This window comes from Mus pahari, chromosome 13 (genome assembly GCF_900095145.1).
Source record: "Mus pahari chromosome 13, PAHARI_EIJ_v1.1, whole genome shotgun sequence".
Lineage (NCBI taxonomy): Eukaryota > Metazoa > Chordata > Mammalia > Rodentia > Muridae > Mus > Mus pahari.
Window position 1 is genome coordinate 30603552 of NC_034602.1, and position 19363 is coordinate 30622914.

General features: G+C 51.0%; 1 protein-coding gene across 2 annotated transcripts in view; it reads left to right on the forward strand.

Moving 5' to 3' along the window:
* Positions 1-474: 474 nt before the first annotated feature.
* Crmp1 (collapsin response mediator protein 1) overlaps positions 475-19363 on the forward strand; it is a 50757-nt gene continuing 31868 nt past the window's right edge. Inside the window, exon 1 of one of the 2 annotated variants that reach the window (XM_021210282.2) lies at positions 475-1065. In XM_021210282.2, coding sequence (XP_021065941.1) covers positions 685-1065 — 381 coding nt within the window. In that variant the 5' untranslated portion in view covers positions 475-684. Of the gene's footprint in view, positions 1066-4311; positions 4640-19363 lie in introns of those variants that run through there. The other variant, XM_021210283.2, reaches the window with a different exon arrangement.

The following is a 19363-nucleotide window of genomic DNA, read 5'->3' on the forward strand; positions in this document are numbered from 1 at the left end:
CAGTGTAACAGTGTCGAGTGAGCCAATGGGGAGTTGGATGTGTATGCCTCTGACTGTGCATCTAAGGTCATTTAATTTTTGCACGATTTTGGTGATGCGTGGGGTTGCCTGACAGAGATTGGAGTCTCTGGTGTGCGCGCGCACGTGTGTGAGCGTGTGCGTGTGTGTATCTATGGTGTGCTAGCTGTCTGGAGGGACCGCGGAGGTACCTGATTTGGGTATGTACCATGTACAGACATGCTGATGGCTGTGCAACTCTCGCGTGTGAGGTAAAGCTTAACCGTGTGTGCGTGCGTGTGTGTATGTGTGGTGTGCACCCGCGCACCGCCCCCACCCCGTCTCTGCCCGCGCCCTGCGCTCCTTCTAGAGGCGGAGAGCCGGGTGCGTGGAGGGCACTGCGGCTCGGCCGCCCGCCCTCCGCGCTGCGGCTACCGCACGTCACTATCCTCCCCGCCCCGACCGCCGTCCCCGCCTCCGCGGTCCTTTGTAGCTGGCAGTGGCGCTGGTCTTGGTCACCGTAGGCTCCGCCCCGCCCCGCCCAGGCCCCGCCTCCCGCGGGCCACGCCCCGGCCCTTCCTCCCTCCCTCTTTGCCCGACCGCAGTCGCGCTTGGGCCGCCGCGGGCCCGCACCGAGGCGCTCAGCGCGGAGCCAGCGGTGGCGAGAGCTGACCGCCGGAGACAGGGATGGCGGAGCGGCGGCGCGCGTGGAATACGGAGGACGACCTGCCGGTGTACCTGGCGCGGCCAGGCAGCGCGGCGCAGACCCCGCGCCAGAAGTACGGCGGCATGTTCGCCGCCGTGGAGGGCGCCTACGAGAACAAGACCATCGACTTCGACGCCTACAGCGTGGGCCGCCGCGGCTCCGCGCGCACACCACGCAGCGCTGGCCGGCCCGACGCCGTGGGCCTGCCGTGCCCCGGCGGCAGCGAGGACACGGCCAGTGATGTGAGCGAGCCCTCGGGCTCTGCTGTCAGTTCGCCAGGAGATCGCGATGACAGACCGCCGGCGTTGCGCATCCGATGTCCTGCGCCCCGCGACCTGCCACTCGGCCGGGACAATGGCCAGGTACCCTCGGGGCACGTGGGCCGGACGTGGGGGTCGGGGCCCTTGGAGACCCAGGGCTTGGGTGGCGCGAGGGCGAGTGTGGGGGCCCCGCTGCCACCAGGTTCTGGGGGACTGCAACGGCCCCTCCCCCACACCATCCTACAAGAGGTTCAGAGAGGTTGTAGGATAGGCCAGGGTTGGCCAGCATAGCCTCAGAAAGCCAAGCCAGGTTCTGAGAGGGGAAGTAAGTTGCTGCCGCTGCCGCTAAGGTGAATTTAAGCCTCGTTCTCCTTCCGGGGTTCTGTGAAAAGGCGAGCATTCTCTGTCTTCCTCCATCTATCTATCCGCTCACCCAGTGATCGTGGAGCGCTTAGGCTGCACCCGGCTCTGGGAGAGATTCAAGGAACGACTCTGTTCATACAGCTGCTCCCGCCCCTCCCTCGGGGGAGTATGTGGTTAAGGGCTCAGATGCTGGGCAGTAAGAAATCATCCAGGACACTCCTGGAAGTGTAAGTTGGAGGCAAACCTGGAATTTGAACCCAGGCATAGGGACTTCCCGACTTCCGAAAGTGAGGAGGGAGATCAGGAAAAGATATGGCCAGGGTTTGGGCCTTAGAGGTTTTCTTCCTTAAGTTGGAATTTACCAGGGAATACGGATGGTCAGACAGAAGAGTCCTGGACAGGGTGGGTGAGGTCAGAGCCACGTGTCTGGGAAACAGAAGTTGGAGCAGCTCTGGGAGCTGTCCCTTGAGCTCTGAGCTGGGCTGGCTCGGCAGCCTAGCCCCACCCTCCAGAAGTTCCCTGGCTGGGGAGAGCTGTGGACTCATTTCAAGAATTAAGTTCAATCAGGTCGAGAGTGATCAATAAATGCTTGCTATGGAGTTTTATCATCATTCTCGGTTTAATTAATTAATTCGCCCTTTCCGTTAACACTATGAGAGGCACAAAGCGAACCCAGAGGAAGAGTTTGAACAGGACTGTAATCTGGACAGGCGTTTTGGAGGAGAAGAAAATGGGCTGGTCTGAGGGCGGTGTTCTTGCTTCCGGCTCTGTCGCCTGCTCTGGAACTCTCCATGGTCCTGAATCTGCTGCCTGGGAGCTGGAGGCGGGGGTGAGGACCAGGGAATTAGCCAGAGTCCAGTTCCCTATCCCTTTATCTTCTCCTTGGTAGTCCGACCTCGCGTGGGAAACAGGCTCTCTAGCTCCACCAAAGGCTTCAGGGCTCAGAAACCCAGCCACGCCACCTGGAACCTGTCGAGATGTTTCACCTTCTTTGAGATGTCTTCATCTGAGACCCGGGAGTGGCAGTCTGTTCTCTGCTTCCCTCAAAGGGGCTGTCACGGAGGCGAGTGCTCTTTGTGACTGGCCTGGAGCTGTCCTTCTGGCTTCACGGCGCTGGTCAGGGTCATTCACACAAGCTTTGTCCCCGGCTTCGCCATGGCCGACCGGGTAGCTGTGCCTTAGCATTTCTGGACCCTAGTTTCTTCACCTGCTCCTATATTCTTACCACCCGGGTTCCCTCTGTCCTTTCTCCCTGGCTTCTTAGGGACCTGACAAAAGGCTGAGTCCGAGGCCTCCCAATACACTCTTTGGTAGGGACTTAGAGCAGAAGAACTCACGGCCCCGCTGGATGGAGTAATTTACTTTTTGAAGACCTCAGGGCATGGGTTGAAGAGGGCTAGGGATATAGGGTCAGCCTTAACCACTCCTGCAAAGGTTGCCCGGGCCCCTCCCCCGCCCATAAGGCTCTTTCCTGGGAGGGAGGAGGGGTTTCAACAGCGCAGGCGCAACATTTGCGGTTGCCAGAGGCCGATGGCTGTAAAGCTTTGTACCGGCAAAGTCTGCTTGAGAGCAGCAATCTGTTTGGCCAGTAGCGAGTGGGCTCCTCCCTCTGACTTGCACGTGGCCCAACCCCTCTCTGTAGTTTGCCTGCCCAGAATCCCCTAGCTGACCCCAGGGAATGCCTGGGTACTGGAACCTATGATTTATTGGCGAGGAAAGGAATCCAGGAGACAGAAGTGTGCTGCTGCCATCCTCAGCTTCCGGTCATTAACGAGAATTTAGGGGCTGGAGCACAGGCGGGACTTAATGAGTAGGGAACCTGCTTCCTGACGCTGCCCTGCGGCAGCTAATTTACGCTATTTTATCTCTGCAAGCTTCAGTTTCCTATCTGTAAAAGGGGAAAATCACAGGTTAGTGTTCCTGGATATAAGCTGTTCTCTCTCAGTCTATAACCCATCTTGGTCTCCTGCGGTGGACTAGGTAGCTGGTTTTCTCCATGTGGTGGAAGGCCCCAGCGGGGTCCAGAGCTTTTTCTGTTCTTCACCTCTCTTGGCAACCCGGAAGTGGAGGAGTGGGTCTATCCACAGGGTCAGTGGAGGGATTGTGCAGTCAGGAAATGAGCTCATTGGTAGGGAAATGGCTTGCTCCTGCCTGGGGACATCTGCCCGGTATTTTGAGCTGGGGCTCCCTTGTTCATCTTTTGTTCCCTCTTGGTGAAGTTTTGTCCTGGCTTCTTGCCCACCTGTCCCAGAGCCACATTGGGACCTCCCGGGTTTCGAACACTTCAAATGATAGGCAGGAAACTCCCTCACGTTTCTTCCCTGTCCCCAGGGCTGTAGAGACCTTAGTACCTGTGGCCCAGCTTTTCAATCATTCACTGCCAGGCCATATTGACAGGCCAGTGAAAGGAGAGAGCAGATGAAGGGTCAGAGCCCATTGCCCATGGGTTTGCGGCTAGTCCCTTCCGCTGCTTTGCTTCTGCCTGGGAATGGAAATAGAGGGTAAAGAGGCGAAGGCCCTGGGGATGGGTCTGGGAAAACGAGTTATCCTTAATTGAGGTGGGCTATTCAAGAGAATGAATGAAGATCTGGATTTGAATATGGGAAAGGGGATGAAAAAAACAAACAAACAACGGAGACCATGGAAGGACTGGCCAGAGGGGGTCCTTGAGTGCGGCCTTGGAGGGCCAAGGATGATGCTTCTAGCAAATTGGGTGGGTGCTGGCTCCTGGCTCCCACTTCCTCCCAAGCACAGGTCACACACACAAAGATCAGAGACACCTGTGGCGCTGCCCATGGCTTTTGCCGGCGCGTCCAAAGGCTGTTTGTTTCTTGCGTTTAAAACACCACTCAAAAGCAAATTCTCCTAGTGGCGTGAGAGAGGCACCGGCTTAAGCGAGGGCGCGGGGCGGGGGTCGGGGGGCGGAGTAGGGGAATCGGAAGGGAAGCGCTTCCTGGTTCGAGCCGAAAGGGGCGAATCCGGTTCTGCTGCCGCCACCGGGAGGAGCTGTCTGTCTTCAGCGCCCTCCTCTCGCCCTGCCTCTCCCTCCTCCTCCCGCCCTCCTTGCCAAGCCGGGCGGTGCAGGCAGCCGGAGCAGCGGCGGCGGGCCGAGCAGCGGGGAGTGGGCAGCGGTGGGAGCCGAGCTTCTGTCCTTTCTTTCATCCCTCCCTGGCCTTTGTCGCCGTTCTCAGGAGTAGCGCCGCCGGGAGAGACCGGGGTAGAGCGCCAGGCAGACGCTAGTTCCAGTGGCCGGGCGGAGGGCTCCAGAGGGGCCATGTCTCATCAGGGGAAGAAGAGCATCCCGCACATCACCGTAAGCGCCCCCACCCTGCCGCAATGCTTTCTGGCTTGACGGTGGTCGCCATCAGGGTCCAGACCCATGGGGGTACCACAGGGACGCCCCCCGGAGGCTTCCTGCGTCGCCGCGAGTGGGGCGGGGCCCGTCTCGCCGAGGTCTCCCCCTCCCCCTTTGGGGACAATGAGGGGGAGCCCTGCATGGCAGGGCGGGGCTGGAGTATCCAGTCCCTCTCTCTGCGGGCGCGAAGCCCCCTCCCTCCTCAGGGTGTGCCGGGAGGGTGGCGTGTGCCCGGAGGATGGCGTGGCTGGGAGGATGCGGAGCTGAACAAAAGAGGGAGGGGCGCGGGGCCTCAGTCCCCCTCCCTTGGCCTCACGCTAGGATGGGGAGGGTGTGCCGGGCCTAGTGCACCTGGCCCCTGCGGCATCCCTCCCTTGCACCACGCAGCCTTCAGAGGAAGGAAAAAGGTGCGGTTCTGCACTCCTCGCTTATTAATGGGGTGGAAGGCCGGAGTTGGAGCTGCGCCATGATGGATGCACTGCCCCCATACCTCGCTGCAGCTAAGAATAGCCCAGTGGTCCATACTGGAAGCTGCGGCTTCTTAAGGGTTAACCGCAGAGGCTGAGCAGCCTGAAGGTGGGGTGGTAGTACGAGCTGAACATCTGAGCTGTGTCCCTGGGTGTGGCCGGAAACAAAGGAGGCCGGCTCTTTAAGCTTTGTTTAGGCGGGGAGCTAAGGGTGATGAAGTCAAACACTACATCCTCCACCGAGTTCCTGCCTGATGTTAGAACCAGCAAACAGTTGCCCAGAGATGGCAGCGCAGACTGGGGTGGCAATGCTGGAACATCCAGATTCTGTCAGGCGGGATTCCCAGAGCTGTTATTCCCCTGGGTGTCTCCTGAGATTGGAGGGTGGAGTTCAGGGTCAGGGACTGCTCCAGGAACTCTCCAGGATGGCAGCTTCGGGTTAGAGATGGGTGCTGACTTCCCCTGGGCACACGTCCAGTGTGACACCCTGCTAGTTTTATGGCCCTGGGGAGGTCTTCTGTGGGAAGCTGTTAGGAAGCAGGGGAAGGTTGGCAAGTGGGCTGGGGAGTATGGGTGAGAAAAGCTGGGGCGCAGGGGGGGAGGAATCCTCATCCCCACCTCTGTTTTTTGCACTCTCTGGCTTTCACCCCATCTGAACTGAGCTTCAGTCCTGGCAGCAGACCTCCGCTGAGCTCCCACCTACAGAGTAGGCCCTGAGACTGAACCACAGGAGATGCCTTGGCAAGACTGTGATGTCTATTTGGCAGACAATGAAGGGAGAAAGCCTGAGGTTATTTGAACAGGTCCCTGCTGGAGAGCCTTCTGACCATGGGCTGAAGAACTGAGGCAGGGACCAATGAGTCAATAGCTTGGGGTCCCTCTGTGTTGTGTGCTCCCGTTGGATCTGAGCTTCAGGGCACTGGCATCTCTTCAACAGATGGCTGCTAGGCAGGTCTCTGGGTAGAGTTCCTTTGGAGTCAGCCCTGTGGCTCTAAGGCTGTTGAGCTGTAGGGCCATCCTGCTGTGACCTTCTGCAATGGAGATGAAGGGCTCAGCCCTTACACCAGATGGCTGTGGATATGTGTCCTGCTATGGTGGCTTTTTTGAGCTTCGCTGCTTTGATATCTATGGCAGATTCCCTCCCACCCCCTCAACAAGCTTGGCCATCTATGCAGAGCTTTTAGTTGGTTGGCACATTTGACCCAAGAAAGGCATGGCCCTTCTGCTGCTTTAATCCTATATGCAAAGGAGGCAATCAACTTGTGGGACAATTGCAGAGATGTTCCATCAATCTCAGGAGTGGTTCCAGTGAGCATGGTGAGTGAGGAGGGATGCAGAAAGGCTATCTCAGATGCAGAAAAGAGGTCCCGAGAGGGCACTTGTTTCCTTGGCGCACCTGGACTATCCTAATCACAAAAATTTGTGGTTTTAAGGCGAAATAGCAAGGCTGAATGTGAAAGGCTCTACCTTGTAAGCCCCTTCCTGTGTCTGAAGACTTTTTGCTAATGGTGCATAGACTGTGATGAGAAACAGGTCTCCTTTTTAAAATGCCACAGCCCTTACCTGTTCCTCAGCAGTCACTGGGTCATTTTGTCAAAAGTACCTGGTCTCTGCTGGACACAGGGAGGTTGGGAAGGAGATAGCCTTAGCTCCCATAGTTAGCAATAATTCACGGCTACTTTATAAATTATGGTGGGTATAGTAAAGGGGAGTAAGAGGTTTGCAGGCAACTCCAGGAGGTATGTAGAGGATGGGGCGGGGGGGGGGGTCAAACGAGGTGGCTTTTGGAGGAGGCAGAAGGAAAACCAACATTACAGATTCCCACCTCCACTGTCTTGTGGCTTCTCTGCACACTGAAAACAAACCTTGGGAAAGTGAAAGGGGCTTTAAACAGCCTGAGGGGTGGCCCGAGATGCAGGCCACAGAAGTGCAGCTGCAGCCCCAGGTCCTTCCTGCAGGGTGCCGGATCACTTCCTGGGACCCTGGATCTCTGTTATGGGGAGAGATCCACAGAGGTGAAGATCTAGGCTTCAGTAGGGAATTCAGAGTAGTGTACCAGAACAGGGAACACAGGGGACACCCAGGCCAGATACCTTATGGATAGACATGGAGATGGAATTAGGAAAATGCTCTACTCCAATTGGCTAGGATGTGGGGTTGTTTCTTCCTTTGAGTATCCCAATTGTTCCTGAGAAGATGGGCAGGCTGGTCTGAGGGAGAAGGAAGACAGGAAATGCACAGTTAGTCTCTATCTCTAGGGTCTGTTTAAAATATTGATGAAGCTCTTTCAAGGGTGGATTTTTTTCTGTAATGAATGGCACCAATGTGGGTTAACATAGCTGAAACTGTTTACAGATACCCACTGTGTTTAGCAAGTAGAGTATCATGGGTGTGGCTCTCAGCAAACAAAGGCAGGGGGCTCCCTGGCCGGGCAGAAACTCTTGACCCCCAGAAGAGCCATAGAATGGGGGATGCTTGTTCAGCTGTGTGCATGGGGGAGTCAGGGAGCTTGCTACTGAGCTTCTGATTAACAACTGGACTCACAGCCCTTGCTGTAGTCTACATGACTTCTATTATCTCCCTCATGGATCTTACAACTATGGGAAGAGGGCAGCCTAAGGGTGTTAGCATCAGTCAGCATTGCTTCCCAAAGATGAAACTGAGGTTTGAAGGCATGTAATGGCACACCAAGGTTCTTGCATTGGGCTATGGAGGGGGAAAAATCCACGTACCAGTTTACATTTAAGCAGGCAGAGTGAATGGGCTGTTCTGATGCTGTGAAATCGCTGTGTGTGTATGTGTGTGTGTGTGTGTGTGTGTGTGTGTGTTGGTGTGTGTATGTGTGTTTGTGTATGTGAGGATATGGTTGTGTGTAAGTGAATGTGTGTGCATTTCTAACACAACAATGAAAATGGGAGAAACTTATATTGGGCTAAATTTTGCAAAACATACGGTGGGGGGGACCAAATGAAAAGGAGCTGCTCCCCATTCCCTCAAAACAAAAATGAAACAAACAAACAAACAAACAAACAACCCCAGCAAACCTGTGAAGCATTTGGCCGGCTCTCCCAAAGGGGACACTCAGAGTAGAGGCTCATTTATTCCCTGAGTCTTTGCACAAAGGGTTCAGGCAGTTGCACAATTTGGCAAATGGGCTGGGAGTCACACACCAGTACTGAGGACAGGGAGCAGCAGAGGACAGCGAGCCAGGGCCACTGTGGGACTGACCTAAGCTTCTGCTGTGCAGGACAGAGACAGAGACCCTCACTAACGTGGGGTTCATGGGCGGGGACAAGTGGAAAAACATTTTTATTACACATGAATTCCTAAGGAGGGTTTCAGAAGGGACACAAAAGTGACAGGACAGTGTCAAAGCACAGTGACACTGTCATCTTTGAACTTTCATTCTTTTAAATAATTAAAACAATTTTTTTTTGGAGGCAGGATCTTACTCTGTAGCCCAGGCTAGTCTATAATTTATTCTGTAGCTCAGGATGGCCTCTATTATCATACTCTTGTTTCCAAGTGCTTGAACCACCATGCCTTGTAACAATTATTTCATGCATTCATTACGAAGCAGACTTGGCCAATACTCAACTCATGGGAAACGTTCAATATCATACTCTCACAGGTTGAGAATGGCTGGTAATAATACTTAGCTTCTTTCTCTATACTCACGAACTCTGAGGAATGGAAATTTGACTCACTTTAGTGGCCAATAATGTTCGCATAGTGACTGCACAGGGTACTTTAGCATCAGTGCACACACCTGAAGTAAGGACAGGTTGGATCAGAACATGCCAGGAGGAACTTACGGACCTGGCCAGAAGCAATGGGAGGCTTCATGGGTTTCACAGCAGCATAAGCAAGAAATTAGAACTGAGGTGAGGTCGGGGTCAGGAGGAAGGTGGGAATTTTACACAGCCGAATCCGAGGGGCCTGAGAGAAATCTGATTGGCTGGGCATCTGGTGATGCTTCAGGGTTGCAGAAGTTGGGGTGCACTGAAGTAATAGAAATGACAGGGCTTCTAAGATTGGGGCCGACTCCAAGGAGGTGTCTGATCTTGGATGCACCACTTCCTCCTCTTAGGTCTTGAGTTCTCCTTACTGTGAAATAGATGAGGTAGTTGGGGTTCAATGTTCCAGGGCATTCTGACACTCTGTGGGTCATAGGAAGGAGCTGGAAGCCTTTGAGCTGGGAGAGTGGTGTGTTGGAAGATGCAGTTACAGGTTTGACTCCTGGGAGCTCACACAGTCTCTCCATGCATCGGCCTTTTTTTTTAATGGCCACGTGAGTGAAAGGAGACCATAACAGCCAACCCCCCATCACTAATGAAGGAAACGTGTAGGATGCTGAGGATAGTTTCCGCCCAGGCTAAGCACCCCATGGGTGAGCCCTCAGCACGACCATTGTGGGACCGAGTACAGGCCAGCTTTCAGCAATAGCACATGACCCTGAAATCTCGCTCATGCCACAAGCTGTGACCTTGCCCCTGCTGCTGCTGTTGGAAGGAGCACCTGCCCCACGCATCTCTTTAAGATCCAGGCTGAAAGAGGAACAGAGCATGGAGATCAGGAGCCCAATAGGCCTTGAGGAACTTCTGGTCCATCATGGCCTATCTTATACTGAAAGTCATGAGGCTGAGCCCAAAGTCACTATAAACCTGGAGTCAGTCACCAGAGGTTGCACAGGCCAGTTGTGGTGTGTGGGAAGAGATGCTTGTAAGCATCTGTTCAAACTGATGCTGAGCTCATCAAGAGTCATGGAGAAAAGATGCTGGTGGGGTTTGCTCTGAGGTAGGTTAATATTGCAGGTTGGAATGAGGGTGAGAGGCGTGGGTCAGGTAAAGAGGGAACCATGCGGAGGTGTAGAAGAGATGGTGTAGAAAGGAAAAGATAAGCTGTTCCAGCTGAGGTTGCTTTCAGCCCTGGGAACCAGCTGGTTCTGGTTCTACAGGTCCGTGACAGGGTTTTCAGACTCTTTTAGCAACATCTGCCTGCAGAGCCCTGAGTGCTCACAGGTGCTGAGTGCAGCCCAGTTTCCTGCTGTAAGCAAAATGGAGGCATCTATCTGGTGCTGACAAGACAAAGAAGCCTCTGAGACCATCCCCCTCCTCCCAGCACCAAGAAGAACTAGGTCAGGGCAGGTAGGGTGGTGTGGTAGGGTAAGCCTGTGCAATCAGGGTTGCTAAGAGCCTCCACGAGACAAGGAAACATAGCTGCCTACCTAGCTGGTGATATTTGGTATTTAAGCCCTCTAGGAATGCTGTTAGTGTTTAGACTACTTGTGTTTTCTGGTTAGAGAGACTGAGAACCGTTTCCCTGGATAGATATGGCTAAATCCCAAATTTTGCTCCGAGCAAAGTTGACTGTGAATTGGTGTTGGTGTATTCACGATCCGTGGTGGGAGCTGGGATATTTGACTCAGAACGTGATTCAGCAAACATGAATGGGGCCGGGGCTGGGGGTGGCTCAGTGTGTAAAATGCTTGCCACACAAGGTCTGAGTCTGCATTCCTAATACCCGTGAAAGCGCTAGGTGCGGGCGGTACTCTAGGAAGTACTGTGGGTGGTACCTATCCGTAACTCCAGCTCAGGTGTGTGTGTATGTGTGTGTGTGTGTGTGTGGGGGGTACACCACGTGGTGAGATAGGCAGATCTCCAGAGCTCACGAGCCATAGCCTAGCCAAATCCAGGTTCAGTGAGAGAGCCCATCTCAGACAATAAGGTGGAGAGCCATTGAGGAAGAGACCCTCTTGGCTGAGTGAGCTTTTAGCTGCTCCTCCAGTGGTTCTCCCTTAAACCCTGTCTGTAGACTTAGCTCTAAGCTAGTTTGCATCATGAAGGTAGGGCGAGCGGCATGAAGGGATTTAGAAATGAGGGTTCTTGTGTGGAACCTGAGCAGCAGGGGGGGGGCAGATCTGCTTTGCCAACGAGCTTAGTTAGCTGGCTTTAGCAATGGACATCACCCTCTCAAGAACATCACAAGTCAAGTTGAGACACAGCATGTATGACTTTACTCCCTGGGGCTTGACTCAGTAATAAACCTGATGTCAGAACTGGGTCAATTCCAAGGTAGACTCAATGGGTCTGATACAGAACCACATAGAGCAAACAGATGACTGCTTGAAGAACGTGTTGCCTATCCTCAGGCCTGGGTGGTATGCACACGTGTGCAGACATTCATGTAGTTGGAGATTGAGTGTCATGTCTGCTAAGCAAGGATGCGACCACCAAGGTATATCCTTAGTAGAAATGTGCTTTTTGTCATAACAGACCCTGAAAGGCTCAAGCCCTACATTCTACACAAATATTTGAACTCTGTAACCTCTAAGTTGAAGGGAGCCTAATAAATGTGGGGAGGTTTTCCATGTTTGTGTAAGAAAATGCCAACATGATTTATTCTCTTAGCTTGTGCAGGAATTCCAAGTCCCTTCTCCTAGAATCTTTACAGTTACAGATCACACTTCATAGGGCAGCTGGGCTTGCTCTGGGACAGCTATGCTCAGTGTGTGTGTGTGTGTGTGTGTGTGTGTGTGTGTGTGTTTCTTTTGTGCCCTTGTTTGGCTTGAGAAATGACTCACTCTTCTGCCCTATTGCTCCTATCAGTGACTGTTAACCTTCACAAACCACCGCAGGTCATTCTCTGTGCTGAGAACAGCATCGTGTTTGGCTTCTCTTCCTCTCTGTCCCAGTTTTCTTTCTGTTGCTGTGATAAGCACTCTAGCCAAAATCTTCTTCCCAATTTAGGGAAGAAAAGGGTTTGTTTGGCTTACACTTCCAAGTCGTAGTACATTGCTGAGGGGAGTCAGGGCAGGGACCGAAGCAGCAAAGCAAAGGCCTGTTTGGTTGCTGCTCTAGGCAGTATTACCTCTAACCATGAAGCTTTTAGCCAAGAAAGTACAACAGAAATCATGGAGGAACATTGCATGCTGAGTCATTCACAGGCTCAAGGTCAGCTAGTTTCTTTCTACAGCACCAGAAACTTGCCCAGGGAATGGTACCGCCCACAGTGGGCTGAGCCCTTCCACATCAGTTACACTCAAGAAAATTCTTCATATTCTTATTAACAGGCCTGTCTGATCTGGGCAATCCCTTGATTGAAGATTGAGACTCTTCTCAATAGGGTATACCAAATTGACAATTAAAGCTACAGTATTCCCTCCCCTACTTTTTTTTTTTTTTTTTTTTTTTTTATCTGAGCTTTATTTCTGGGCATATAGAGCAATAAGAATCCAAAATAAAACTTGAAGGATTTGGCACTGAATTTTAAATTAGTAAAATAAGGAAAATTCCTCCTACTTCTCCAAATGCCTCAGTGCAGATGTATGGCCCCAAATCTTGGATCTCTTAGGCTAGTGTTCAGTGTGTGGGCAGCCTCCAGGCTTCTATATCTTTTCCTGGTAATCCTGCAAGGTTGGAGCTCTGACTACTTCTATTTACAGAGGAGGGGCAGAGGCAACGTGGGGGAGGGGAGTAAACTGTGGTCTGAGCACAAGGAAAGAATCCCTATTCTATGGAATAAGGCAGATAAAGCTGAGCTGAAAGATGGAGCACCTTGGATGTACTAGCCAGAGGCACAGACCTCACACTACGGAGAGCTCCACATGGAGCTGCTGGAACAATGATGGGGAGGCTGGGATGTGTGGACTAAATGGACCTGGCAAGTGACCTGTCCTTCAGAGATGGCCCAGGGAGTGGCACAGGTAGTGTTAATTGGTAAGTATGGTGTGTCTTGGCAGTGAAAGGATAGTTCAGGCATGGAGGAGCTTGCTTCACTCTGCATGAGGAGACACTGCTGAAAGGTTGTGAAGAGGGGTAAGACAGTTAGGTTTGTGCTTCGGAAAGTCACTCTGGTTGTCATGTGGTAGAAACAAGAGGGACAGCAGGGAGACAGATGTGAGGGCCAACCCAGGACAGGTGCATCAATTGTCTGTGGAGACCTTTCTCAAGTGGACAGCGCTAGGGTCCCCATTTACCATGGTTTGCCATTGGAAGCTTCATCCGCAGTGCATTGTGTTGGACACAGTCTCACAGGTGACAACAAGGGGAGTGGGGTTGACAGAAAGTGGTGATGACATGAAGCCAAGCCCTTCTGAGTGGACTGGTGGAGATGGACTAGATAGAAGAATTAGCTGTGTGCACCTCTGATTGATCGAGCTCCCCTGCCCTTCTGTTTCCACCTTGGAATGATAACACAGGGATTCTGTCACAGGGTTGGCACCACACTCTTGGGCTTTCTAGTCTCCACAATCACGAGCAAAATAAGCTTTTCCTGGTTAATAACCCACCAGTTTCAGGTGCCCTGTGACAGGAGGTAAGACAGATGAAGAAAGGTATGAGAGGTTGAAGGATCTGAAGTTGAAAACACACATCTCAGTGTATTCCACCTCTCCACAGGACTGTACTCAGGTGAATTGCCATGTGTTGCCCACAGATGAACCTATGTCAGTTGTGTCATGCACGGGTACTGAAGCACAGTTAGACGTACACACATGACAGGGTCAGGGTGGTTAGGCTCTGCATGGTGTCCTTAGAAGATGAGCCATGTTCTCTAGTAACCTACATGTTCTGTGATATAATGAGGACAGGAGGCATTGCCAGTTCTTAGCTGGATAAGGCTCTAGGCCTTATCTGTCTGCCTTATAGTGTCTGACTCCCAGAGAAAGCATCCTTCAAAATGGCCAAAGATTTTTAATGCGCCTTCCCTTCTTGGACCACAGTCCCAGCAGGGATAAGACTGAAGCATAGGATGACTTTGAAAATGACACAACAGATGTGGATCTATTTTTGCTTAATCCATTGATGGAGGGAGGCAGAGCCCCTGCACCATCATTAGGGACAGTGAAGATACCGTTACTCATAGATAACCCCCAGGAGTCAGAGTATAGATGACTGAGTTTTGGCATTTGTAGCAACTTCACTTGCTTCTTGTAGAAATTTAAGAATTAAAAGTGAAAATGGAGACCCATGGAGATTTAGCTAGTGCTGTCCTTTGCAGACAGCAGGAAGGACCTGCCCAATGGGGTACCCAGAGGATGCACCATTTTACAACCAGATAGTCTGTCACTTGAGAGTGTTTCCTGAACACCCACCAGAACCATAGGCCTGAGATCCTGCTGTTACAAGTTGCCATGGGAAAAGGTCTAAGCTCTATTCCTTGGGGCTCACCTACATTTCTGATTCAAGAATGAAACACCATCCTGTTTCCATCCAGGCAAAGGAAGGGTACATGTATGCTAATTAAACCGAGTTCCATACTGGTTTCCACTCCCTGGGTCTTTCCTGACTGTGGATGGGTAGGCTGCCACAAAGATGATTTTGTGTGAATGAATAAACAGATGTGTGTAGCTGTGTAGTATCACATGCTGCCAGGCAGCCTGGTGGGAGGTACGGAGGGACTGAGGCCGTGGCTATTGAGGACACAACCCCACTGTGTCAGTGTGAAGTGTTTGGGCTGTTCAGCTCGCAGCCGGCACGCGTGTTCACTGTGACATTATACTGTACTGCTGCATAGCAGGCACACCCACACTGCAGTTCGTTTTTAGTCATCTGGGGATTTTCAGTGATGCCATTTGTTATGTCTGGGCAACAAGAATTTTGCTAAAAGCTCCTGGGCTGAAAATTTTACCAGATCGCCCTGGAGTAGTTTAGAGGCCATATAGATCTGGTCCTGGTGCTGTGCTATGGTCTTGGTCTCTGTCTCCATCTGCCTTTCTGCTCCCTGTCTGTCTCTCTGTCTCTGTCTTTGTCTCTATCTCTTTCTGTCTCTGTCTCTCTTTCTGTGATTGAATGTGTGAACACCTACACACCCTATTGAATTTTTGAGTTTTTAACATGATCATTGTTCACTGGTAGAGGTTGGAGAGTTGAGAACTTTCTAATCTCAGCGTCAACTTCCCCCATCCATAAGGGAAGTCATTTTTGCCTGTGTTCATTTCCTGACATGTGTATTTCCCCCAGGGTGGGGCATCCCTGGTTTCTGTGAGGCTCATTTCCATGTTTTCCCTTTACAAAGCAAGCCCCCTCCCCTCCTCCTGGGAGCGACTGCTCAGTTACTTTGATCTTCATTTTCCTGTCCTTCCTGCTTGTGAATCTGGGAGCCTTCCTAGAATCTGTGACCTGAGGACCAGTGGTGACAGTCTTTGACATCAGGGGCTAATCTCAGCACAAGCTGAGCACCAGAAGGGATAGGACATGGGCCCCATATCCACTGTTTGGAGAATTAAAATGCTGAAAGGGTGGTAGGAGACTTGGCAGTTCTCGAAGTCGACGACATCCATCATGAAAAGAGCCGTTTTAACTTTAGTTTGTGGGGGATGTAAAGATAGAAAAGCATCCAACCAGCCCGGAATGAAAAGCAGCAAGGACCCACAGTGCTGGCTGAGGTGAGGGGAGAGAGGGAGGGATCTCCAGGTTTGGAGAGCCCCAGCGCCATGTTTCAGAACCACGGACAGCACCCACCACCCTTGAGTCCAGAATACTTATTTCAGAGGTCTGTGCCTGAGGGATACTCTGTTTATGGAAGTGTTCTCCTTCCTGCTTTTATAGATTGGTAAATTTCCACTCATACTTTGAGAACTCAGCCCAGTCCCCTCTCTGATGACATAATTACTGTACTTCTTTGCCTAACTACAGCTTTTAGTCTCCGCTATTTTTTTTAGATAGTCACAAATGGCCAGCCAGTGATTTTCGGATAAGGTAGCACTTCTTTGTCTTCCTGTGACAATTCACAGATCATAGTAGGATTTTATGCAGTTTCCAACAGCTGCCTTTGTGGAAAAGACCAATTTCATTTCCACTGTGTGGGAAGAGAACAGGACCCCATGGGAGGTAGGATCCCGTAATGTAATTCCTCCTGGGAATAGACAAGCTGTATGATCTAGACTCATCTCCAGCTGAGCCTCAGTGTGGATTTTCTGTTGTATGGATAAGAATGTCTGAAGTGGTGATTTAATTTTTGTTAGTCTAGCTCCACAAAATATTTCACATCTGTGTGGAGAACAAAGGCCTCCTGCCAGCATGCCTCTCTCCAGTGGTTCTGGTAGCAGATAATGCTAGGCTTGGAGCAGAAGCCCTTCCTATGGCCTGGGTAGCCCTCCTACTCACAAGACTCTTGCTAGTAGAAGTGGCATTGCTGCCTAGTGCTGGCCTCAGACAGACCCTTCAAAGGAGGCATTCAGCAGCCCCACCCTTTGTGAGCCTTGTCCTCTGGGTGTGCCCCTCTCCAGATAGTGGGGCAAGTCCTCCAGAGACTAAAAGCAGGAGAGAGCAATGGGTCATTTGTCAATCTCTCCCATGGTCTCCCTTTCTTTTCTTTCTCCCACCTTCCATCCCTCCTTTCCTTGTCAATCATTCTCTGTTTCATTTTCTTCTCATTTCTCTCTCTTCAAACTTCTTTCTTCTTCTCCCCTTCCCTGTTGCTGTCTGAGACCTGCCTCTCTTCCCACTCAGCAAATATTTGCTGTGGGATCCCAGGCTAGCTCTTGGGGACATAGAGATCCGATGCACGGGGCTCTGTGGCTCTAAAGTGAAGGCACCTCGGCAGCCCATGGCTGTATGTACACAGACAGAGGCAGTGCAGGGGTGTCAGGGAAGGTGTGTATCTCACTTCACTGATGGCAGGGAGGATACTGGGGCCATTTAATCCCAGGAAGACCCATTTTTTCCTCCAAGTACTTCCAGGTGAAAGTTGTGTTTTGCTCTTTCCTCTAACATTTTATCGTCTGTCATTAAAACTCTTTAGAAACTATGTAAGCAGTCCAGTGATAAGCCTGTCTCACCACACTTAATTCTGCATCCCTTATTGTATATACTTTTTTTTGCCTTTTCCTGGAGACAACATCCCGTACCCAGTTTCAGGGTCACTTGATATATAATGTAACCCCTTATTCTTACCTTCAGATCTCAGGACAATTTAAGATAACCAGTGACCTTTTTTCTATTTCCTCTTAGCTTCCCCTCCAACCTTACCATCACACAGAGCTGAGACTCATTTTGGTGAGGGGCATTCATGACCCCAGGGTCTCACACCTGGAGATCTTTCTCTGTTCCACACTCTGAGGTTACAGATTTTCACGGGCTCAGTGTTTCATGCTTTAGCCAACCACAGATGGAGAATAGTGAACAGTATTTGCATCTGTTCTTAGCACGGACTCCTCCCTTGCCCTCCAGTTTATAGTCCTTCAACAGCACAGGCTGATGATGACTGTTGCTGTGATGTTTCCATTGGCCCAGTGTTACACATAACCCAGGACGACATAAATCTGTGGGATGCTGGATGCCAATACTGAACCATTTATACGAGGGAGTGGGACCTGTGTGATGTTTGTGTGTGGTCCTGTTGTCAAATCGCTCTTATGTATGTGGGGGCTATACCCAACTACAGGACTCCACCTGTGAACAGTTACTTTAAAAAGACAGATCTTGCCACAGGAAGTGGCTAAGGCTATCCATCCTCCGGGCCTGAGCCCAGCACTGCCTTGGCCTCAGTTGTTCCCAGTTGGCGGTCTGTTCTGATGTTGCCCTCACACAAGGCTGAAACCTGGATGTGCACAAGGCTCTGTTGTAAATGCATGCATCTTATGCATTGACATTTAAAATACATACTTACACATAGCTTATGTAAATGTAATTTTTTGTATAATAAAACTTACCTGGTGCCTAGTTCATAGGGGATTATTTGTTTATTGATTTAGTTTTGCTGCATTGGAGATGGAGCCCAGGTCCTTGTGCGTGCTTGGCAAATATTTTCTCACTGACCCATGGCCTAAGCCCAGTGATGTGTGTGTGTGTGTATGTGTGTGTGTGTGTGTGTGTGTGTGTGTGTGTGTATGCACATATGCATGCTACGTGTGTGGAAGCCAGAGGACACCCATGAGTGACATTCCCCAAGTGCCACTTGCCTTTTGTCACTTGCAACCAAGTCTCTCATTTCATGTGTAATTCACTGACTATACTAGATCGGTTTTCCAGTGAGCTGCAGGCATCTGCCTGTCTCCTCCCTGGTGCCCAGGGTTACAAGCACGTGCTGCCACTCCTGGCTTTCTTGAAGTGGGTTCTGGAGATGAACTCGTGTTTTTGAGCTTGCAAGGCAGGCAACTTTATTGACTAAGCCATCTCCTCTGCCCCACATGTGAGTTTTTATGATGTGAAAAAAGAGTTTTAGAATGCAAGGAGTTATAATATTTCTAAATTTCATCTGCTCATAGGGTGTCATGAAATCTAACGCCTGAAGATATTTAAAAATGTGTCACAGTGTGGTTTGGTGGATCCCATGTGGACAGGAAGTTGAGAGTCCTTGAGTCTGACCTGTGAGAGCCTTGGCTACTTGAGCAAAGCTGGGCCACCCATGTTCCTGAGTTTAATCTGTCTGATACACACTGTTCCATGTATCAGTTACTAAGAACATACTTGTCAAAACACTTTTCCCAGATGTCTTCTATGGACATTATCCCACTAAATTGGCCTGCCCCCGCCCTGTTCTTGGGGGGTGTGCAGCATCCATGGAAGAAGCTATATACAAAGTTCTTCAGAGTCTTTGTTATGCACCACATGCTGTCAGGTTTAGGGCTTCGTGAGGAGACTGAAGCCTTCCTGCTGTGCCGGGTGGCATTCTCTGACTTGCCACACCTGGGAACCCTGGTCCATGATGGCACTTTCTGGATGTCTCTGAACTGGAGTTTAGCAGCAATGGTGCTGAAAACCCTTGTTTAGGACTGGGGAGATGGTTTACTTGGTAAGGGATGGAGTGGAAGAGTAAATTTGGTTCCTAGAAATCATACCAAAAAACCAACCAAACCAAACCAAACCAAGCCAAACCAAACCACAACCCCCCCCCCAAAAAAAACCAAAACCAAAACCAAAACCAAAACCAAATCAAAACCAGACCAGAGAAAGGTGATGGATTAGTTGTTAAATGTTGATGTGGAGAACCTGAATTTGGTCTCTGAAAGTCACACAAAAAACCTGACATGGTGGCGTGCCTGTAATCACAGTACAGGGCAGACAGAGATAGGCGAATCCCTGTGGTTCATTGGACAGTCAGGTTAGCCTAATTGGGAAGGTCCAAGCCAATGAGAGGCTGTCTCAAAAGAGCAACACTAAATTCCGGAAGATGACACTAGACCTCCATACAGGTCTACATGCACACGTGTTCCCCTACATGAATGAACACACACACACACACACACACACACACACACACACACACACAC